Below are 20,783 nucleotides of genomic sequence, written 5' to 3' on the forward strand. Positions count from 1 at the left end.
AAAGGGGTTTCTCGTTGGGCAAGAAAGTGAGAAAGTGGTCTAACCTAAAGTCTCGAGGTTGGGTCGATTACACGGTTGGGTGCACAGTTTCACGCGCCGGTGCGACGGTTGCCGGTTTAGGCCAATCTCTGAAATTTTTGAATTGTTGAGGCTATTCCCAGTAGTTTATAGTAATTGCAACCGCCGTAGCTATTTTCGGACTAGTGACACCTAAGTTCCTTATTAGAAAATATTTGTTTGGGTTTGTCTGTCTGGCTATCTTTTATTTAAAGAGTCCAGCTAGCTTCAATGGCCAAGGTTTACATAAGGCAGTTACTTTCTATTTGTGGTTGTATGGAGTATTAAGTAGTTTATTGTACTCTGTGGTTGGTATCAGCCTTTTAGATGTTGTTCGTTGAAAGATGCCGTCGTATTTGTCCCATCATTAAATCACTTATAAGCAATTTACGACCCATAAATGGAGGAAAGTCGTCAGGCCATAGAAAGACAACTCCCTCCATTTGTCTGTTGCGTCATCATTGCAGATATCTATACTACGGTGAGGAGAATTGCGTGTGTGCCGAAATGTCTATCGTTTGTAAGCGTTGGCTCCCCCGCAACAAGCATTTAGTCCACAACGTCGCTTGTATGGCTGCGACCATGTTCCGGAACATTGTTTCCGAGAGTTAGAACAGCTAGTTGGATCTGGTTATTATATGTACACGCACAGTGAGGAAATTTGCATGCAAATAGCGCTCAGTTTTGGTGCTATGATTGTTTGTTAAAAAAGAGGCGAAGTTGGAGATATTTTGTGGTTTCCGTTGAATGTCAGAACCTCGCACGTATGGCTGTGGTGTCCAACGATGTGCATCATTGGTTTGGTAAATATTAATTTTGATAATTTGTTTGTTGAGGGAATGGTTGCCTGTGAGTATGATTAACTTTGCAGCAATAATGATGGTGATTAAGCATTTTAAAATGTCCCAGTCTTCGCGATTTTACCGGTTAAATTTGGGTGAACTTTTAATATTATTTGCAGTCCACCAATTGTCAGTTTTACGCGCACCAGCATTTAGGCTACTTTTGAATGGAACGTTTCTATTCAGAACTTTTCTGCGCGTTATGATAACAACGCCGTTGCTTTGGAAGCTTAAGATATAAGACATGGGGTATGTTTGTATGATGGACTCCGCAAGCATTCTATTGTGTGGGCCACGCCCAAGTGCAGGACATGGGATCGTTTTGCCGGCATTAAAATTTAATCCTCGACCCGACTGGTCTTACGCAACGCCGACGCCTCGTGACACGTTTCGTGTTTACCCATTGGAAATGGCCCACAGTGAATGTGTGCTTGATGCAAACATCAGTTCCACTTGCATAAGGTTTGCATAAAAACTTGAAAGATAAAGAGTGGATACTTGCATCGGTAACTGGGGGGTTGCGGTTCAACTCTGACCAGTTTACATTGACCATTTTGTCAGCAATACATATATTTATCCCACTATGAGACAAACCTTCGTTCCACGGCCAGAGTTTCTAGCAACAACGTATATATTCGCGTAAAAACAAAGCCCATGCTCAGCTTTATTTTGGCAGCTTGCTGAGCTGGTGATCTGTCAACTCATTATGAAGTAATTGGTTGTATGCCTACAGTAATTAATCAATGACTTGTGATCGGTGCAAGGCAAGTTTGTGCACCATGGCAGTGCAAACGGATTAATCATTAGGCTCGGCGCGCGGCCCAACTTAACAATTACCGCGTCGTTCCATTCCAACAAGATAGTGTGACGGACCGCTGAAGTTCCAAGGCCATAAAACGGTTAGTCCAGTGGGTCAGCGCACTCGGTCACAGACTTATTTGGCCCATCACGTGTTTGCCAAAGTTGCCGACGATGTTTGCTTTGAATCTGTGGGATCCTGTGCAAAATCGGTCATTCCTTCGTTGACACAATTGGAGCAATTTCCCCACGGCGGTTTTATGAGATTAATCGCCTGGGCCGGTGTTTGCCAGACCATTTATTGTTGCAACGAATGGGCGTCGGCCCTTTAACCAATCCGCACTCCCATCAGCGCCCGACCAAACTGCGCAAAGAATATAAATAATGACACGCTGAACGACTCCTTTTATGAGGGAACAAACACAAGCGGAGTTTTAGTGCCAAGTTAGGTTGGGTAAAGATAAACCCGAAATAAAGCGCCGAGTTAATAAGTTTTTGACACCTTTGCCCGCGGTTTTACATGCGATGGTATGCCGAGGCGTTTCAGTGTCGTTACCTGTCAAGGGGTACAAGAAAAATCGCCAATGTTTTTAAAAACTGGTGACGAATTTATTACGCCTCGATTACCAATATGCGTCGTTTCTGTTTAGTCACATTACAGACCGGGGCTATGGTTTGCCTTGCTCCAAGTCGAACGTTTACAGGGAGGCAATTCTTCCCGTGAGACCCACATACATATTTTGAATTGTTTACAACGGCGCTTGGCTTTGCGGGAAAGAGAAGTCTGCTCTCGACTGACCGCACAAATGGGCCTGAGCGGCTCTGCGTTGGCTTAAAGCCTCAGGGGCACGCAAGTTTGTAATTCCCACTTAAGAATTCCCCGCAGAAACCACGTACTTCTTATTTACAAGAAAAGACTTGTCGCCGAGAGTAACTTGCGAACCTTTGATGTCGCATACAAAATCTCCTTCAATTTGCAATTTTCGTTTGCACTTGGTTTCTATTTGCTCAATGCAACCTGTAGGTGGCGGACAAAGTAATAGCGGATTTGTGTTGTGAAAGTGGATAGCTTCGAGCCATTATCGTGACCAGACGCAATGCATAGTCGGAAATTGCCACGACGTCCGTATATGACTCGTTGTGTTGCGACTCTATGAAATATCTGTTTGCTTTTCGTTTGCGCATTCAATATGTCACATACAACGAATCCAGTGCATTGTATCGTGCTCTTTCCCTTTCTTTTATTAAGCTCATAGCACCAAAAAATCCCTTCCCGACAAACCAAGCAATAGTGTCAGATGGCTAAATATTTACACAGGCATTGTCCCTCGGTAATATGAATTTGTAAAAGACGTGTATTGAAAACATAAGGAATCGTTCCGTGTAATTAATATACGCACCACGTTTCTTTTCGTTCATTTTCATTGCGTTCAGTCTTGGAGAAACGGCAAGGTTTGTTGAAGGCCAATGATTTATGGAAACAGGAACCCCCGCGTTGATGGTTATCAATCAGACAAACATCATGCACCGCCGGAAGTGATTGCTCCAGGTAAGCCAAACTCCGCTACGTCGGGGGTTTAAACGGTGAAAACGTTTCTAATGGGTGCAAAACCTCAAATTGCGTTCCACAAGCTTCATGTAGGTTTCTTTTCACGCGCGGTTTCCCTAGCTTTGGGCAAACTTGCAACAAACGGTGAATTACGCAACCGCGAAACCGTTGAAGTGAAACTTGATCAGGACATGTTTACCCACAGTTTCGCTCGCATGCGTTAAACGCAATGTTCGATGGCGTTCAATCGCGTCGCACCGGTTTATTATTGACTATATAGGTTGCGGCCCTGGGGCACCTACGGCTGTTCGTCTCCAGCAAGAACTTTCGCTTTGCAGTATTGTTGGGATGTCGACAAAGATTTTTTTTGCTCACAGTCAAACTAAGATTAATGGTAGTAGTAAGTTCTTTTGGGTTAGCAGCACAGATTTCTTTCGGGTTATAGCAGTGTTTATAAAAATGAAACGCTAAAAGCCGATTGTCAAGTTGGTTGGCATTGGGACATTGGAATCGTGCTTGACATTTCCTCCTGGGGACTTTCACTACTGAACACAGCCAACAAGCGACATCGTTTTATTGACTGGCATGTGGAACACGATGCCGGGCAGATAACGAATCGGTGTCGAATTGCACTCTGCAGTGTAACAAAGTCTGGCATTCAGATCAATGGTTACAGAAAAGTGTATCGTTTTTGGACTCGCGTTGATTAATTGTTGGCCTGCGATTTTTAAACTGGGTTCCACGGATCCTTGGGGTTCGACAAGAAAATACGTAGTTTCCGTTACCTTTCTGCTTTCAGGCAAAAACTGCTAAATGTGTTTGTTAAGTCTTTCTCAGGCGCATGAGAGCAAAGTCAAAAATAACAACAAGGACCGAGAGTAAGTGAAAAACCGTTTCTGTTTCCTTAATATTTCAGACGTTTGGGGTTCATCAGTCAACATAAATGCCCTTATAGGGTTTCACCGCAAAAAGTCTGGGAAACACTAGACTGGCTAGAAACTATCAACAAAATTGGCAGGTGGGTTTGGTGTGATTCGTTTCCGCATAACGCGTGTAATAACGAGGTTGTCAAATCGGTCACTTCGTCTTGAAGCCAAATAGGGACACAGTATGTGAGATATCGCGGGTTAGGCCTGAGTTGCAGCGCCCTGGGTGTGATTTCAACTGTGCATTTTGTAACACATATGAGATACATCGTGTAAACTGTAGTACAGTTGAATCACCGTCTCTCGGATACTGCAAACGCACAACAAAAGATGACGCACTTATTAACGTTTTGTCGGTGTCACGGGGCGAGCGCGCAGCCGGTGCGCGTGGTAAAAGAAACAAGCGGTGACGTGTGTGCGGCACGCGCGTGGCGTGTGTTCGCCCGGCGGCAACGGAAGCTGCGCTCACTCTAGCGTCACAGCACGGCCTCGACGAGGAAGTTTTGCTCTGTTTATCGACTTGGTTAGGGCGTTGTTTGGGACCGATGTTGTGAATTATGTTGCTCCAAAAAGCAGTGACTGTGAGTTACAACCAGTTGCAGGCCGTTTCCGGAGCTGGTCAGTTTGTTGTCCGAGCGTGGGCCATGTTAAGGAGTTGTTTGTGCAGCTTACAGAAGTACAACAGATGTTAAAACTTTGTTGTTTGCCATGCTTACGCTGTGTGGGTCGTCCAGTAAAAATTGATTGCCAGATCACAGTGATTTTACAAGCCTAAGTGTGAATTTTGACATACTTTTTGGTAACAAGTGATATCAGTTAGAAAAAAGATAATAAATAGTTGTATTTTAAATTTTCATAACCGTCAGTGTTATTTTGGTTTCCATCAAAGCAAAATGTTTTGCTCGACAGACAGAACCACGACTCATAAATCACAAATCAACACCTCAATTATTTCCTGTTCCTGCAATCAAAACACAGCCATCGCGGCAACTGAATTGCACAACAGACGCCTCATGCGATTAGTTGTACTTAAATGAACGAATTTTTAACAAATATGTTTTGCTTATCCAGATACACAAGAGTAGGAAGTTTTGTAATTGCAAGTTGGTCGCACACAGTTTACCATGTCGTACGAACAGCATTTGTCAGAGGAATTTGGAAAGATCGGTTTGTCCAACGATGAAGTGGAAAAGTTGGTTGCCGCCTTCGCAGTTGTCGGTAAGTGGCCTGTGGCCGTCAATTTGTCCCTTCTTATTTTCGATCGGCGTTTGTTTAAAGCAAATAGTACAAGAAAGTGCACATCGAAAAGTCCCCTAGAGTAAATTTGTGAAGTTCTAGCACGCGTTTTTTTATTTCTGTTTGCGTCACGTTATAACTTTACACCTTAAGTTCCTCTGGAGTTAAAGCCAACGAGCTGATAAAAATGCCATCGCGCCCAGCACAAAGCAACTCCCCCAAACATTCACTTCTGATGAAGTTTGACCATGAAACCTACAGGGTCGCGTGTTCAACACTCTCCGGAAGCTAGAATTTGCAGACCTCGCTCCGACTTTTCGTGAAAAGGTGGCTGATCCAGCTTGCCTGCAATGCGCGATCTGCGAAACCTGTAAACCTAATGATATCGATACGATAGCTGTTATCTGTGGGCAATCAATCATGCGATTGCGTGAAATAATACTAGTTTTGGTATATCCAGCCCAGCTCGCATATTTGCTTGTTTGCATTTAATGCACGGTTCGTTATTGGTTTTGCTAATCTAAACTTCGTTTTTTAGACATTGACCAAAATGGTAACATTGATACTGACGAGTTGGGGAACCTTCTCCGCGAAGCCGGAACTCCCCAGGCATCTTTCAAAGTTCGTGATCTGCTGCAGGAATTTGACATGGACAACAACAAGATGCTTTCACCATCGGAATTTGCAAGGGTACGGTATGACTTGTAAGAAATACTACATAATTACGACTTCCCACGGTTGCTTTCCTCTCTAAGGTATATACACAAAACAGGTTTACAGTTTTTTTTATGTTTTGTCCCCTGTTTGTAGATTTACCAAAAGTGCACCGAAAATGATTTGTCCAAGAACTTCAAAAAAGCAGTGAGAAAGCAAAAAGGAATAGTGGCACATGGGGGACTTTCCCATTCATCAGCAGAGGGCACACAGCACTCCTACTCTGAAGAAGAAACCCTTGCCTTTACTAACTGGATCACAAAAGTAATTTTTCAACATGGTGTTACGCAACTATCTGATCGGCTTATAAGTAATATACTGTATTGTCGTCCTAGCGTTTGAAGGATGACCCAGACTGCGGTCAAGCAGTCAAAGGCATGGCCAGCCATGATTTGTTTTCAAAGCTTGGAGATGGATTAATTCTCTGGTTAGTATATACACTGTTCAATTTAACTATACATTTGATTGATCTAGCAAAAACTTGTGTAGATTAATTTTCTTGTTGATTCGTTTGCAGCAAACTAATCAACCACTCGGTGCCGGACACAATTGATGAGAGGACAATTAACAGAAAAAAATTAAACGTCTACCGCAAGCAGGTAAGAATTCGTTTCAAATGCTGTAAGATTTTATAGGCTAAAAACACAAGCTAATTTAATAGTCTGTTCTTCTGGCACAATAAAAACGTAACTTTATTAACCGACGTTTCGCCTGTTATACAACTAGGCTTCCTCAGGGTAATGGTACTAGTACAGAACACAACACAACCAACACCAAGAAAACGAAAAAACGAAAAAATGTAACGTAAACACCGCTTGTGAAATCACGTTTAAATTAAAAACACAAGCATTTAAGTTAAACTCTAACACGCAGCAAAACTGTGTATGTGGCTCTATGTAGCAACTCAAATGTAAAACTATGCGTTAATCTAAAATTTGGGCAATTCAATCGGTAAAAGCTTATATCTATAGATGGTTTACAGAGTGGGCCCGCCAGTTTAAGGGACCCCAAAAAGGTCACACGGTCAGAAGATTTATGGCTCCATAATTGTTGATTGCAGGAAAATCTTAACCTGGCTCTCAACTCGGCTTCCTCGATTGGTTGCAGCATTGTCAACATGGGCGCCACTGACATACTCGAAGGAAGACCCCATCTCGTTCTTGGTCTTATATGGCAAGTGATTAGGATTGGGTTGTTCGCGAAAATCGACCTCACCAGAACACCGGGTAAATTCACAAATAGTCAACTTGTGCTGTTTTTTGACCAGATGCTGCTTATTGCCGTGTTGCTTACTTTATTTCGCATTTGTTGTGTTCTAGACTTGGCTGCTCTTCTCAGAGATGGTGAATCGTTGGAAGACCTCATGAATCTGTCCCCGGAAGAGCTTTTACTCAGGTAGGCATCAAAGATTTCGTTTAAACAACCCAGCGAAGTATTCGCAGTTAAAACGAGAATTTGTCTTTGAAAGCAAAAATAAATCATCTCCCAACAGGTTGATGCTTTGTCGTGAGTTATTTGCTCGTATAAATTTTAATTTTTTTTAATTGTTAGGTTGTCACAGATGGATACCAAAATCTGTCTGTGACACTTGTTTTTGGAATATATGTACTTAGTCTTTAAGTCTGTTTACCTATCAAAATCTGCTCCCAATCAAAAGAATGCTCACGTGTACACAGGTGGGTAAACTATCACCTCGCAAATTCCGAGGGTTACCGCGCAAAATGCGGAGGACAGATGGTAGAAATCAAAAACTTCAGTGGGGACATTAAAAACGCCGTTGCATACGCCTACCTGCTGGAGCAGATCCAGCCAGTTGATGAAGATATGAAACAGTTCGATCTCCAACCTCCTATCAATGGCAATAGTGATTGCGCTGTGAGTTATTACAACGTCATGTGTCTTGAATATGCAATTGTACAAACACAAAACTGGTGACAGCGCCAGATCGTATAAGTTAAATTAAATCGTCTTGTTTCAAGTAGAGCTGCTTTTACGTGTGTTTTTTCCCATATAAAAATAAGAGAATGTTTTCCAAATAAAAAATAAATAGGAGGTTTACCACGTTATTTTCTCAGGCCGCAACCAACTTAGCAAGGGCCGAGGCTGTGCTTGAGTCTGCCGATCGGCTTGGATGCCGCGAGTTCGTGACGGCCAAGGACATCACCAGGGGTCATGCTAACCTCAATATGGCCTTCGTTGCCAACCTCTTTAACACCCACCCGGCTCTGAAGGAAGTGGTAATAGAAGAAGAGATTGAGGGTGAGTATTAAAGTGTAAAAAGAAAAGCATTTGGTTCAAGTGTTACCTACTATTGGTAATTATTTTAGAAACAAATTCAAATACGAATCCACAATAAAATTATATACTGGGTGCATCACAGCCAGCGGGCAAGATGGTCACTAGTCTCCAAGTTGCACTGATAAGACCTAACATAGGTCGAAACAGTTGCCATGTCTGCTTACTTAAAACACATCAATTATGTTTTCCAGATGAATCACGTGAAGTGAAAACTTTCCGCAATTGGATGAACAGTCTTGGCGTCGCGCCACGTGTTAACAAAATGCCGAGGTACGGTTAGAGTAATAACTCAAACATCAAGCAGTTGAGGATTAGAAAACCCCTGGCGTAACAAGCTTTTCTGGTTGTTTTGTTGCAGAGACCTCAGGGATGGCATCGTCCTTCTGCAGCTTTACGATCGAGTAAAAGAACATTTTGTGAACTGGGACAAAGTAAACAAGCCACCTTTCCCGAAAATGGGTATGACTTTTTTCCTACTGTACAGCATTGATAGCAGCGTAGAAATGCTGTTAAACATGTCTAAAGCAAGTTTCAAAAGCATTGCCTTATCAGGCGCACATATGAAGATTCAGGAGAATTGCAACTACGCTGTTTGCTGTGGAAAGGATTTGGGCTTAAAGGTGGTCGGAATTGATGGCAACGATTTAAATACAGGCAACGCAAAATTGACTCTGGCAATCGTCTGGCAAATTATGAGGGCGTAAGTGCAAGGAAATACACATTTCAAAATTAAATTTTGTGATAATTTTGTGTAATCTGTCTACCTTTACAACCTTCCCATTAACTTAAGTATTTTCTCATGTACATTCCCGGGTCTTCTGGCAGTTTATTATGAAGACACACTGACCTGATCTGCGCTTGACATAAAGATGACATGTGTTTCTTTGGCGGGCACCTTCAAGTAATTTATATACTGTCTCCACCGCAGATACACCTTCAGCATTTTGGAACGTTTGAGCGTCGACGGTAAAGCTGCCACCGACCCTGAGATTGTGGCTTGGGTAAATGCAACGCTAGAAGAAAAAGAAAAGAGCACCCGCATTCGTTCATTCAAGGTGCAAAAACTTTATCAGAGCATATTAAAAGCTTTTTCCTCCCGTACATTTCGGTGCGTTAAACCATGCATGCAAAAAGAAGGGAGTTGCCCCGATTGGCGAGGTTGGGCAAATTAAATTTGAACAGAGCAAGATGCATGGCTTAAACTGGCCAGTGGTGACAAACTATATAGTGATAACAAACCGGCACGTTTTTGCGTTAAGATAAAAAATGTGCATTGTATTTCGTAGTGTCCAGTCTGCATTCAAATAACTTTGCTGTGAAAAATTAATGAGAATGCAGCATTGCCCGCAAGTTTCCAGTTATATGTTGGTGCAGTAGAAAACGCTCGCACAATCAAGCTGTATCTGTGTCCTTCTAACACCAAACAAGACCGGTAACATGAAACATATATGTGTACAGGATCCCAGCATCGCCACATCTCATGTCGTCATCGACTTGATTGACGCCATTTCGCCAGGATCGATCAATTATGAAATCGTCAAAGACGGCGACAGCGAGGAGGACAAAATGAACAACGCCAAGTACGTTTAGAGACGCTTTACAGGCGGGCATGGCGTCAAACCTATTTTTGCTTTTGTTTGAATCCCGCCAGGCAACTGTAACTGTGAACGTTTTTGTTTGTTACAATTCCACATGCCCCTTACGACAAATGTTTTGTAAATCCGTTAGAGTTGAAAAAACAGGGACTTGGCCACCACCGACAATCGACAAAGCAAGAGCAACAAATTTGATCTCTTGATTATTGTTTCGCCACATTTAAACCCAAGCAGGCAAACAGCGTGGGGCCGTGGAACAATTGATAACGCGTTCTTCTTTTACAGATACGCCATCTCAATGGCTCGTAAGATTGGCGCACCAATCTACGCTCTCCCAGAAGATCTTGTCGAGGTCAATGGCAAGATGGTCCTCACTGTATTCGCCTGCCTCATGGGCCGGGGACTCAAGAGCGCTCAAGAAGGATAGATTCCACGGCTACGGATTTTAATGAAACTTTCGAGCCGACCTTCCTGGGCGGCGGTCTTTGATCCAAACAACTTTCGCCGGCGCATTTTTCGCACGGGCATTTATTTCTGTTTTTTCATTATTCACCGCATCATAATGTAGCCGGGCATATTTTACATTTTCCTTTTGTTTCGTCCTTTAATCGTGCTCCTGATAGACACGTTCTCGTTCTTAATTCGACCTGAGCGCCCCCTTCTTTCACCTCTGGAATTGCCCTTTCCCGAATTGCACTTAACAACAGCCGGTATTGATAATAATTATTCGACCCTCGTTGCGTTCGCTATTATTCCCTTATTGTCCTCTTCCCCTTATGGCGTATGACATATCAATTTTTCGAATGCGTCCTTGACTTGCTTGACACAACCTGCATCCCACTATTACCAATCCCCTTAAATGCAATAGAATAAAGGCATTCCTAACTGCTGTTGCTATATTCATTCCGGGCAAATTTACATTCTATTCAGTGAGATTCGTGCAATAGATGTTGACCAGGCGCGATCTACCGAATGCTTGATATTTGTATAGCAGTCACGTTTTGTTTGTCGTGCCTTAAGTCGTCTATTACGTCACAATGCTGTGGCATCGTAATTTAACAACACTGAAGATCGTTGAAAAATATAACCGCTGCAAAACGTGTCACCATGCCACAATGCTGGAACCTTTGGAAACATGAAAGCAACGATTTGGCTGCAACTGGGCACTTTTCAGAAAAGCTGGGCCCAAAAAAACTTTTCACAAAAAAGCAGAAAAATTACTTCATGCCAACCCGGAATTTCTTTAGTGTGCGATTCGATAGACTTAAAGATTTGTCTGACGGCACATCCAACATACATCAAATACATATCTTCTTGTACCGCGTTTATTGTGGGCTGACGTAGCCGATAATGTCTGTGGCGTCGTTTACGTTATACGGCAAGCGATAGATGGTCAAGGGGTTATGGGTAAAAGAAACAGAGTAAACGTGGAAGCAAGCCAATTTCTGCATTGTAACTTCGCAGTTTGTGCCCCTTACAGAATTGACACTTCGAAGTGTTGCCAAATCTGGTAAAAAAAATTTACTTTTACCCCTGTTGTAACTTAAATAACCATTAGCCTCATCAACACGAACATCATTTGGTGTCTGCTGTCTTGCACAATATACGGCAGTTGCATCAAAGAAGGGGTTTGTTATTAGCTTACGGTGTTTATTTTATTAGAAATTTAAATTTGCGTTTTTTATACTGTGTCATGAGAGTTCTGCCTCTATGATATACAACTGCGCATACAAAACAGAAACCTTTTACCCAAATTCGGAAAAAGACTGGTTGTTTTTGTCCCATGGTAAGTAATGTTTTATTATTTTTTCCAATAGAACAGAGCGCGAAATCAGAAAAAAAAACATTGGTGTGAAAGATTATAAACAGTGAGTGACACAGAGAATCGAAAATTGCAACGTTGGGTCGGATATTATTTAAAAAACTGGTGTTCGAGCTTTCTGAATAAATGTTTCAACATGTGCACATTGGTTTAACTCGTTTCATCCTTGCTTGCCGCGGACTCATAGACAACATCTGAAACGGTTGCGATTTTCGAACTGATTGGTTGCAGGTAGCCGTCCACTTTCTGATGGGGAGTGTCCTTGGCAGCTAGGTAACCTGCGCAATGTATGTGTTGTACCCGTATTGAATATGATCATCATTAAATGAAAAACCATAGCCATATGTAGTATTTACCAGACGATATCGACGTTTTTGATTCAAGGAATACAACAATGCATTAAACGCACACTTAAATTGCTGTGAAAGTTAAATAAAATATCACCTATATTTTCTATTTAAATAAGACACAGAGAATGCTTTTTCAAAAGCGAAATATATTTGTCGTTTATACCAAGACTAACTGGTGTTAGCCTGGAAATTAATTTTACCGCGGTTGTAGGTATTCTATGGCACGATTATTTCATGTCTTACCGTTGCTTCCTGATAAAGGCACGTTCAGTCTTCTCAAATCAATTGTCTGGTACTCGTGCGAAGTACTACACGATGGACTCATATCCGAACAACCTTCCCTCTCGCAAACGTACAAGCGATTGGTCTCCGTTGGCAACCGTCGTAGTCTACTGCAGAAAAGTGGAAGTCCAGATAAAATGTTCAGAGGTACTGGAACTTGAGCATGGCTTAAGTTGAAAAATCCTGCTTTTTGCTGTTAGACCATAATCACTATTGGCTTACAGCTTGGACATGATTTTCGTGAGACAGAGTCGATAACACCAGTGGTTCCCAAGCAGTTGCTTGGCCATAATGCCATCTACTCTGTTTCGTACTTGGTTTGGTAACTAAGGAATCGGCATCGTGAAATCGGTCGTTTAATTCACTTTAGCCATTATATAATGCTTACATTTTGTCGGATCGTTTGTGTCTAAGACGTAGCAAGACGGCGATTGCCACAAAGGCAAAAAACAGCAAAATTCCTGTGCAAATAAGTCCCACAAGCAATATATTGTTCAGCAGAAAATGTGCCGCTCTCCCTGATGCAGCCGCTGTTTGTGTTCTCCCTCTGCTGGTAAACTTTTCTGCAAATGTGATAAACCACAAATGTTATCGACAAGTTTTCAAAACTGCGTTGATATTAGCATTTGACTTCGTAACATTTATATAGTAAAGTATATGGTACTGACGTTACCTTTCTCGGTGGACTGTGATGTAGTGGATATGCTGCTTGAGGGAACCGAGGACTTATGTGGTCTAACAGTCGTTGCATTGCTGTAACAGTTCAGTAAAACATCTGTCTGTTAGATCAGGGCTAAATGGTCGCAACGGAGCAGCCAGATGTAATTAAGGGGATCGCGGAACATAGGCTATGTCAGGGCCAGGAGGGCAAATCATGTAATTAAAGTATTCGAAATACATCTTACAAATCCAAACGCACATTTTCGTATACAGCCAAGGCTAATAGTATACAAAGCTATTTCCCAAATTAAAACTTTCGTCTGACTCACCCACATCTGCCTTTTGAACAAGCGCGTCGCTGGATTTGGTAGCTTTTATTTTTAGATCCTTTACAGTCGACGGCTACCGTCGAGTTCTAAAAAAAGTTATTACAAATATATTAAAATCAATTTCTTTGTATGACGAACGTAAATAGTGCCATTTGATCCAAGGGATCTGCATGATACGGTCATTAGTATAACTAGTACTTCACATGATTAGTATGGCTAGTACAAGCTGTCAAAGGGTATCCAAAATTTTAAAGCTTGGTTTGATACGAACAACTATTATTATAATGAATACTAAGGGTGTATAGTCACAGCAGTTAGTTTTGTATGCTTTCAAGATCACTTCTTTTGCTAAATACATCTTGTGCACTTAGTTTTAAATTATGACAGCAAAGAAACAACGAGTATAAACTCATAAATACCAACGTACATCGTCGAACCACTGCAACTGCACCAACCTGTCTGTAGCACTGACGTGCACGAATCTGAGCGCACTTATTGCACGGCCCGTATGCTGACCAACTTCCCCAAGAGAAAAAGCAAGTTTCGACGTGCAAGCAAGGTTCAACGACCATGCAGTGCTCACTGCCACATGTCCCCAACCTCGTCCTAGTCGCCGCCTCACAAACCAGCTTCGGAGGTGTCGGGTTGCAGGCACTCCACGGGTACCAAGAAGGGAATTCGCACGGGCAAGATCCAACGTTTGCCGCACATTGAACAAATGCACCCAGAAACATTAAGAATAAACTGCATCGTTTCATTTTCACTCCGGTGTGTATCGTTTGTTATCTAGCCTGCGGGACGTATCATGGACCTGGAAAGATCAGCAATCATCACAGAAAATAAAATGGAAAGTTTCAGAATGGTGCCGATCAGAACCACTATTTTTTTTCTCATTCTTGTCTACAGGGCGTCTCTTCGCCTGTCACCTCAAAGTATCGTATATAAACGCTGTCTATGCTCACCTTGTCATGTGTATGCTACCTCTCAGTATTAGCCCTCTCCAAACCTTTTCTGCTCAAATATTACAAGCCAACCATTCTCCTGCCGTGTTTCTCCTGTCGTTTAACATAGTGACAAATATACATCGAAAGTCGCCACATTTGTCATAGATTTGTTCGGGTGACGACCCAGGAAGTGTTGCATTTCTATCCACAAAAGGTTTTGCATTTCGCGATCGGCGCCAAGTTGGCCGCTGCAGGCCCACCTGACTTGGCGAAATCAGATGAGTCACTTTCCAGAACCCTCATGTTACCCTCAAAAAAACTTTCCTGGAAATAGTGGCATGTGGTATAGCATTACACAAAGGGATCAACTTCCTTGTGCGTGGCACGAATTATTGCTTTCACTGTTTGCCGTTTCTGCCATAACAAAACGTTTCGTTGCAACCGACCGCTAAATATTGACCATTAATTACACCCATATCTGAATCTTGTAAAAGTTTATTAAAGAGTAGACGTTACACCACCAACAAGACTTACAGTACAAGAACACTTCTGCGTATAGTACAGTAACGCATGGTATAGTTTACAACGTGACGAGAAAATATAACGAAAACACACTTCTAACGAAAACGTCACACTTGAAAATGAAACTAATTCACTCGATACAACACTTGTGAAGTAGAAATTTATTACCCATCCATGCTATAATCTTCTTCTTCCCCTTCATCAGATCTGTCGTACAGGGAGTTTTCGACCATTTCTGGCCCTTCGGATTTTCGTGAGGATTTTCTTGAGGCTTTTCTTGTGGAATTGCTGATAGTGCAGTACGGGCTGTGATCAGATTCCGCGGGTCCTACTACTGCGTATCCTGAGTTGTCGTGGGCGTTGGACTGGGGAACGTTCTCAAGAGCAACACACTCCACGTTGGAGTTACTGTGGACAAAATATAACGGATATTGTAGCTGATCTAGCTGTCGGTTTGTTATACAGAATCGGTCTTTAGAAATACAATTTATGAAACCATCCCACAGAACCCTTCGGGATCCGTAAACTCCACGTTGGAAACCACTGCTCTGAGCAATCGATACACCTGGTATACAAACTGTATACTTCACACAAAAGGCGGCTAGGTCGAAAATGTTTAACGAAATACCTTTATTGGATACACCAATCCATGCAAAAGCAGCGGAAATAATTCAGTAATTACCATTTACAGAGTAAAAGTCAAGCAGGTTTTTTTTGCAATAGTTTACCTAGATTTTCTGCGTCTCCTCGTTATTAACCAAGTTACAACGATGAGAGCTGCACAAAGCAATACGGCCGAACCAAGGATGGCAATGAGAAGGGTGAGATCACGAGATGAAAACGTGTTTGATTCTCTTTGTCCGTTGGTCGATGTTGTGTTGGTGGTGCTAGTTTTGCTAGATGTTGACATTGTACCAACTGTAACAGTAATAATTTGCATATATTTTCGCAGCGATAGCCATTGACGTGGAATTTGATGAAAGCAATAATTATAAAGCCTTCAAGTATTTCCAGTTTGTAATGCAGTTACCACTGGGCGCGGAGAAAGGACCAAACGATGAAATGCTTGGGATCGTTTTCACAACAGTAGTAATTGTCGTAGAATAGATGGTCGTTAATGCAGTAAAAGTGGATGTTGACAGAGTCGATGGAAGAATTGCAGCGGTACTGGTTGTGAGTTGTACTGACGGGGGAGTTTTTCTGTAATAAACAGTCAATGATGAACATTTTGACGGAGGTTAAAACAAGGGTGATACTGTAATGCAATACCGTACATGCAACGGCCTTTTGCACATGGCCGTTCGTTGACCTGGAATCCGTGTCCATTGTCCCCACTGCAACCCGTCGATTCGGTTAAATTTCCATTTATCTGTGCAACAAACGCAAGGGATGTGTTACACGGTTTAAAGCAAACGCAAAAAGTGTTTTACTTGGAGATCAATAACATAAGCCCCAGGCTTTCCGTTCAGGTGACTTATATTTCCACACTGCTAATCAAACCAAAAGATTTAACTTAAGTAAGAGACTTTGTCAATATGTCTGCTATATTTGTGCTTTAGCCCACAAGTTTGTGCTTAAAGTGATTCACATTCGAATATTATCGCATCAATAAATAAACTTACACACCTGACGAAAGCAGAAGCGTACTCGAGTATGATGGCACCGTTCATTACACGAAAAGTATGTCGACCAAGAGCCCCAGTTAACAGTACAAGACGCCTCGTCCCTGCATGATGTTTCAGTAAAGCAAGACTGGTTGTCACAGGTACCTAACCTTCTTTTTCTGGCGTTGTTGCAGAATCTCAAAGGTGGAGAAGCCACGCATTTTCCCCATGGGCCTAAGAAGGGCTGGGTGCATGTGCAGATGTTCGGCAATTGCCCTTGGTTGACACGCGCACAAAGTGCAATGAACAATATCCCTAGGAGTGTTTGGAAACTCATGTCAGGTCATCTATACTTTAACTAGAAACAAAACAATAAAAAATGATGTGGAGAAAAGCGTAAATTCACGAGAATGGAGACGTTAATTTCCATGTCCAAATCGACTTGTTTACGTAAGTTTATTTCGCTTACAAATACATCGTCAATGCCTTAAAGAGCACCGCAAAGGAGTGAGCAAATTTCCCAAGTAGCCTCATAGAAGGCAGAAATTAAGTGTTAGGAAATCGCATGTCGTGCCGCACAACACACGTATTAACCGTAAGGGGCGTCGTCAATTAAAAGTCAAATTTTCACGTCAATTCACGTAAAAAAATCATTCATGATGATGTCATTCTATGTATGATGACTCTAACGTGTGCACAGGCGTTCGATGAATTATTGTTATACCGAAACAACTTGATTTACTACACAATATTTACTAAAGTACTATGGTCGCCCGTCGTGGCCAGCTCCAAAGTTTTTTGGGGGCATCTTAAACGAAAATGATTTGGCTGATTTATCGTCTCGCGAAACAGAGAACAACTGTGTTTGCTTTAAAGGCAAAATAAAATATTTATACATTAGTACATTTGAAACATCCTAAACTTTCGAATCTTTAACCCGCCACTTTTTGCTGGCCTTGCCAAAGTCGACAGCAGCAATAGATGATTTATTTGTGTCAAGTTCTTACGGAATTTGATAACTCAAAATAGTTTTTCAAGAAATTGCGTGATCTATCAATTTTGAAACATTAAAGCTTTTACCACACGAGTCTCGAAACTTCAAATGCATCATTTTTACCGTATTGACTTCCAGTGAGCATCTAGACGACAAACCTAGTTTGTTGACAAATGCAATTGTGCTGTCGTACTTAGGTCCTAAAAGTAACGTTGAAACTATCCACCTTTTCTAAACAACTTCACAGTTAAAACGATCCCCAAAGAAATTCTCTTGTTCATCGCTAAACCTAACAATGTGTCTGCCAAAAAAAATAAGGCCAGTTCACCAGAAAAGGGTGGCTTGTACGTCATCTCTTCTAAGTAAAAAGATTGGCAATCTACCGTATACAGAAAACATGCGTCAGTTTATTTCAGGAACACGCCTTACAGAGAACTTTCGTTTGCAAAAGATTACTGAGCCACATGTAGAATGTTCCAACTTGGCAATTAACCGTAAGAAAAGGAATTTTTGAGTCATGCTGGCGTTTTTAATTTATTGGGTCTGTTTCGGGCAATCTGACCACAGATCGATGCACAGCGCAATTGATTCCTTTCGATCCGATCTGCGCGTGAACGAAAGAAATTTTTAAACAAGCTTTTCCAAAACATTGTTTTTTGTACCATTATGCTCCCAAGAGTTTTTTTTTCTATTTTGTGAGTTAAAACTATTATAAACTGCTCTGTACTTTTGTGCTTTTTAAATGATCGAACCGACGTTGGCATTGCGACAATCTCATGAAACTTTTCATAGTGAATTTTTAGTCATCCCCTGACTTAAACCCAAGAAATGACCGGTTTACCAGTAAATGTCGCAACAAGGGTGAATTAAAAAAAATCATGCTTCATTATTTTCGGAATACAAAAGACTTGCGTACAAAAAACTTTTTTGAACTTTTACATCTGAATTACAAACTTGTCGGCTTAATTTCTTTGAACAAAGCGTTTTAAATAACTTTTAATATTGCCCTAAACTCTACTTTTGTTTGAAGTTTTATTTTGAAAGATTTGGGCAACCCGTTTGCTTTTACCACAATTGCCGCAGTAACTATTCCATTCTGTCTTTGCCCACACAATAAAATGCAGTGCATCAATTTCACAAAATAAGATTTTACCGAGAAGTCAAGTCGAGTTCATTATAAACACCTACTTTTTTCCTCGCTAACTAATTAAGAGTTTCCTACAAATTTCTTGTGGTGAGTGTTGACACAGTGGTGCAGCTGATGTCAAATACTTTTCAAAAAATGCGGATGTTTTTGGGTTATCAAAATTATTGTGAAACATTTTACCATATTCTTACTTTTGACATTCTAATACGTCAGCTATAAGTTCTGTGGCCTCACCATTAAACCAGCCCACTTATATTGTTGTCGAACGAGAGTTTTTTTTGTTTATTGACGTTTTTAACTTTTGACAATTGACAGAAAACTACTTGCTTTTATCAGACAGACATCAATATTTAATTTAAGTTGTTAAGAACGATTTTATTGTGACTTTATCATTCAGCCCACGGAAATTATCATGATGAACGCAAGTAAAAATTGAGGAAGGATCATGGAAGTTGGTCGGGAGGACGAGCTGGTGGAGGTGAACTTGACAGTTGGGTCTGTGAAGTTTTGAAACCCTGTTAATAACAGACACCGGTTTTTGTCATGTTTTAAGCAGTAACTCATTATTAACGCACATCACCCTGTTGCAAAACGTTACTTGACAATCGTTTAAAACCTAAAAAAAAACGAATCCTAGGAAGGTTTTCCTATCGACTGTACCTGAAGAAGTCTTGGAAGAAGAAGTGCTGTTAGGTGACTGTGTTGTGTAGGGCCTGCAGCAGTAAACAAATACTTTAATAATAGCAACAATCGACTTCAAACGTTCCAGAACGTGTTCGGTTTCGCGATGAGTAAATGAACGACGCAGTTAGCCTGCGGGTAGTGCGTACCTCGCTATGACGTCATGCTATACAGGCGTCATTTTGGGCAAGAACTATGCACCTCCAACTACCTATGTTTGGACAAAAATACAAATACTAAAATGAAACAAAATCATTTTTTTCTGTTTCCATTATTTGCACTTGACTTTAGGTGCGCTGGATAAGTAGAAATGACATTTTTTCACTTGTTTTCAGGCATTGGGTAAAAAAGGGCAATGTGACAATTCACCGTTCTGCTTGCAATCAAGCTGTGATAATTTTCGGAATCAAAGCGCAAGAGCAATATTGGGTGACAAATGAAGATTAGCCGGTTTAAGAAACTTATTAAAAAAATAAATTGTAACTCTTACATGCAACTATCAGCCGGACAGGGTTGAACCTCAATCTGTTGCCCCGGTTCGGTCTCTCCTTTGCAACCGACAGCTTGGCTGAAATTCTGTCGAGTACAATTACTGGTAGTTAATGGATTGCTACAGAAATGGTTCAGTACTAAATATAGACGCTTCCATGCGCTACGAGTACATGACAAGGTTAACTAGAAATGATTTCTGACCTTTCCGATGCAAAAACGAAGTCTCAGTTGAAAGCATTGCGCACCGCACTTTCCGTACTGTGACCAAGAGGCCCAGGTCAACACACAAGACGCCTCGTCCTTGCACTTTTCCTCCACTGTACAGGACACGTTTCCGCAAACCGCTGTTCCGATCCTCGTGGCGTTTTCACAGACCTGCAATGGCGGTTGTGCGGCACAAGCTCTCCACTGCTCCGTCGACGGGTTTGCGCACGTGCAGTTGCCCTGCGAACTCACGAGGTGGGCTGACGCACAAATGCACAACAAAACAAAAATTTGAAATTTCATTTTTGTGTTGAAGACACTGCAATGCAAACAAGCGTATAGTAGATTCGGCTTTAGCTGTAGCCAGGGCATAGAAACAACTTTCAAAGAGTGCAAATAAAAAAGAACAAACAAAACAAGTTGAATGTCATATAATGCACGTAGAATACATTTTTCAATGATAACTGTCAAAGAGAAAAACGTAATAACGAGTTTTAATTCGAATGTATTTTCAAAGTTCGTCAAGCAATATACTTGACGAACATATGTTTTAATAATCGCAATTTTTATTCCTAAATGTCATACTTGTACTACCTTTCATTGCTAGCTGAAATCACTACTGTTGAAAACCAAACGCACCCAAGCTACTATGTCACCTCTTTCGCCCAAGTGGTTTTACAGGAAACGTTACCTATACTTACATCAGTCGCGTTTCTCTAATTTTTTCTAGCCAAGTT

At 41.5% G+C, this 20,783-nt stretch overlaps 4 protein-coding genes across 4 annotated transcripts; 1 reads left to right on the forward strand and 3 right to left on the reverse strand.

The window, feature by feature from the left end:
• The first annotated feature begins 5,247 nt into the window (after positions 1–5,247).
• Positions 5,248–11,120, forward strand: LOC145903741 (plastin-3-like). Its single transcript, XM_082991869.1, has 15 exons — positions 5,248–5,390; positions 5,947–6,098; positions 6,219–6,386; positions 6,458–6,549; positions 6,640–6,721; positions 7,183–7,348; positions 7,442–7,517; positions 7,799–7,997; positions 8,198–8,381; positions 8,612–8,690; positions 8,779–8,879; positions 8,973–9,120; positions 9,349–9,475; positions 9,879–10,000; positions 10,301–11,120. The coding sequence occupies exons 1-15, from the start codon at positions 5,297–5,299 to the stop codon at positions 10,440–10,442; spliced, it is 1,932 nt and encodes a 643-aa protein (XP_082847995.1). The 5' UTR covers positions 5,248–5,296; the 3' UTR covers positions 10,443–11,120.
• Positions 11,121–11,844: 724 nt separating this feature from the next.
• Positions 11,845–14,257, reverse strand: LOC145903666 (uncharacterized). Its single transcript, XM_082991776.1, has 6 exons — positions 13,914–14,257; positions 13,459–13,544; positions 13,143–13,222; positions 12,858–13,032; positions 12,431–12,579; positions 11,845–12,115 (listed from the first exon to the last, which is right to left on the reverse strand). The coding sequence occupies exons 1-6, from the start codon at positions 14,214–14,216 to the stop codon at positions 11,988–11,990; spliced, it is 921 nt and encodes a 306-aa protein (XP_082847902.1). The 5' UTR covers positions 14,217–14,257; the 3' UTR covers positions 11,845–11,987.
• Positions 14,258–14,957: 700 nt separating this feature from the next.
• Positions 14,958–16,878, reverse strand: LOC145903642 (uncharacterized). The gene is made up of 5 exons (XM_082991749.1): positions 16,551–16,878; positions 16,199–16,293; positions 15,955–16,124; positions 15,653–15,842; positions 14,958–15,332 (listed from the first exon to the last, which is right to left on the reverse strand). Exons 1-5 carry the CDS (start codon positions 16,863–16,865, stop codon positions 15,089–15,091), a joined length of 1,014 nt encoding a protein of 337 aa, XP_082847875.1. The 5' UTR covers positions 16,866–16,878; the 3' UTR covers positions 14,958–15,088.
• Positions 16,879–19,037: 2,159 nt separating this feature from the next.
• Positions 19,038–20,356, reverse strand: LOC145903755 (uncharacterized). Its single transcript, XM_082991890.1, has 4 exons — positions 20,044–20,356; positions 19,841–19,926; positions 19,330–19,382; positions 19,038–19,184 (listed from the first exon to the last, which is right to left on the reverse strand). Exons 1-4 carry the CDS (start codon positions 20,347–20,349, stop codon positions 19,063–19,065), a joined length of 567 nt encoding a protein of 188 aa, XP_082848016.1. The 5' UTR covers positions 20,350–20,356; the 3' UTR covers positions 19,038–19,062.
• Between the last annotated feature and the right edge of the window lie 427 nt (positions 20,357–20,783).

The sequence above is a fragment of the Ascidia mentula genome, chromosome 5 (genome assembly GCF_947561715.1).
Source record: "Ascidia mentula chromosome 5, kaAscMent1.1, whole genome shotgun sequence".
Lineage (NCBI taxonomy): Eukaryota > Metazoa > Chordata > Ascidiacea > Phlebobranchia > Ascidiidae > Ascidia > Ascidia mentula.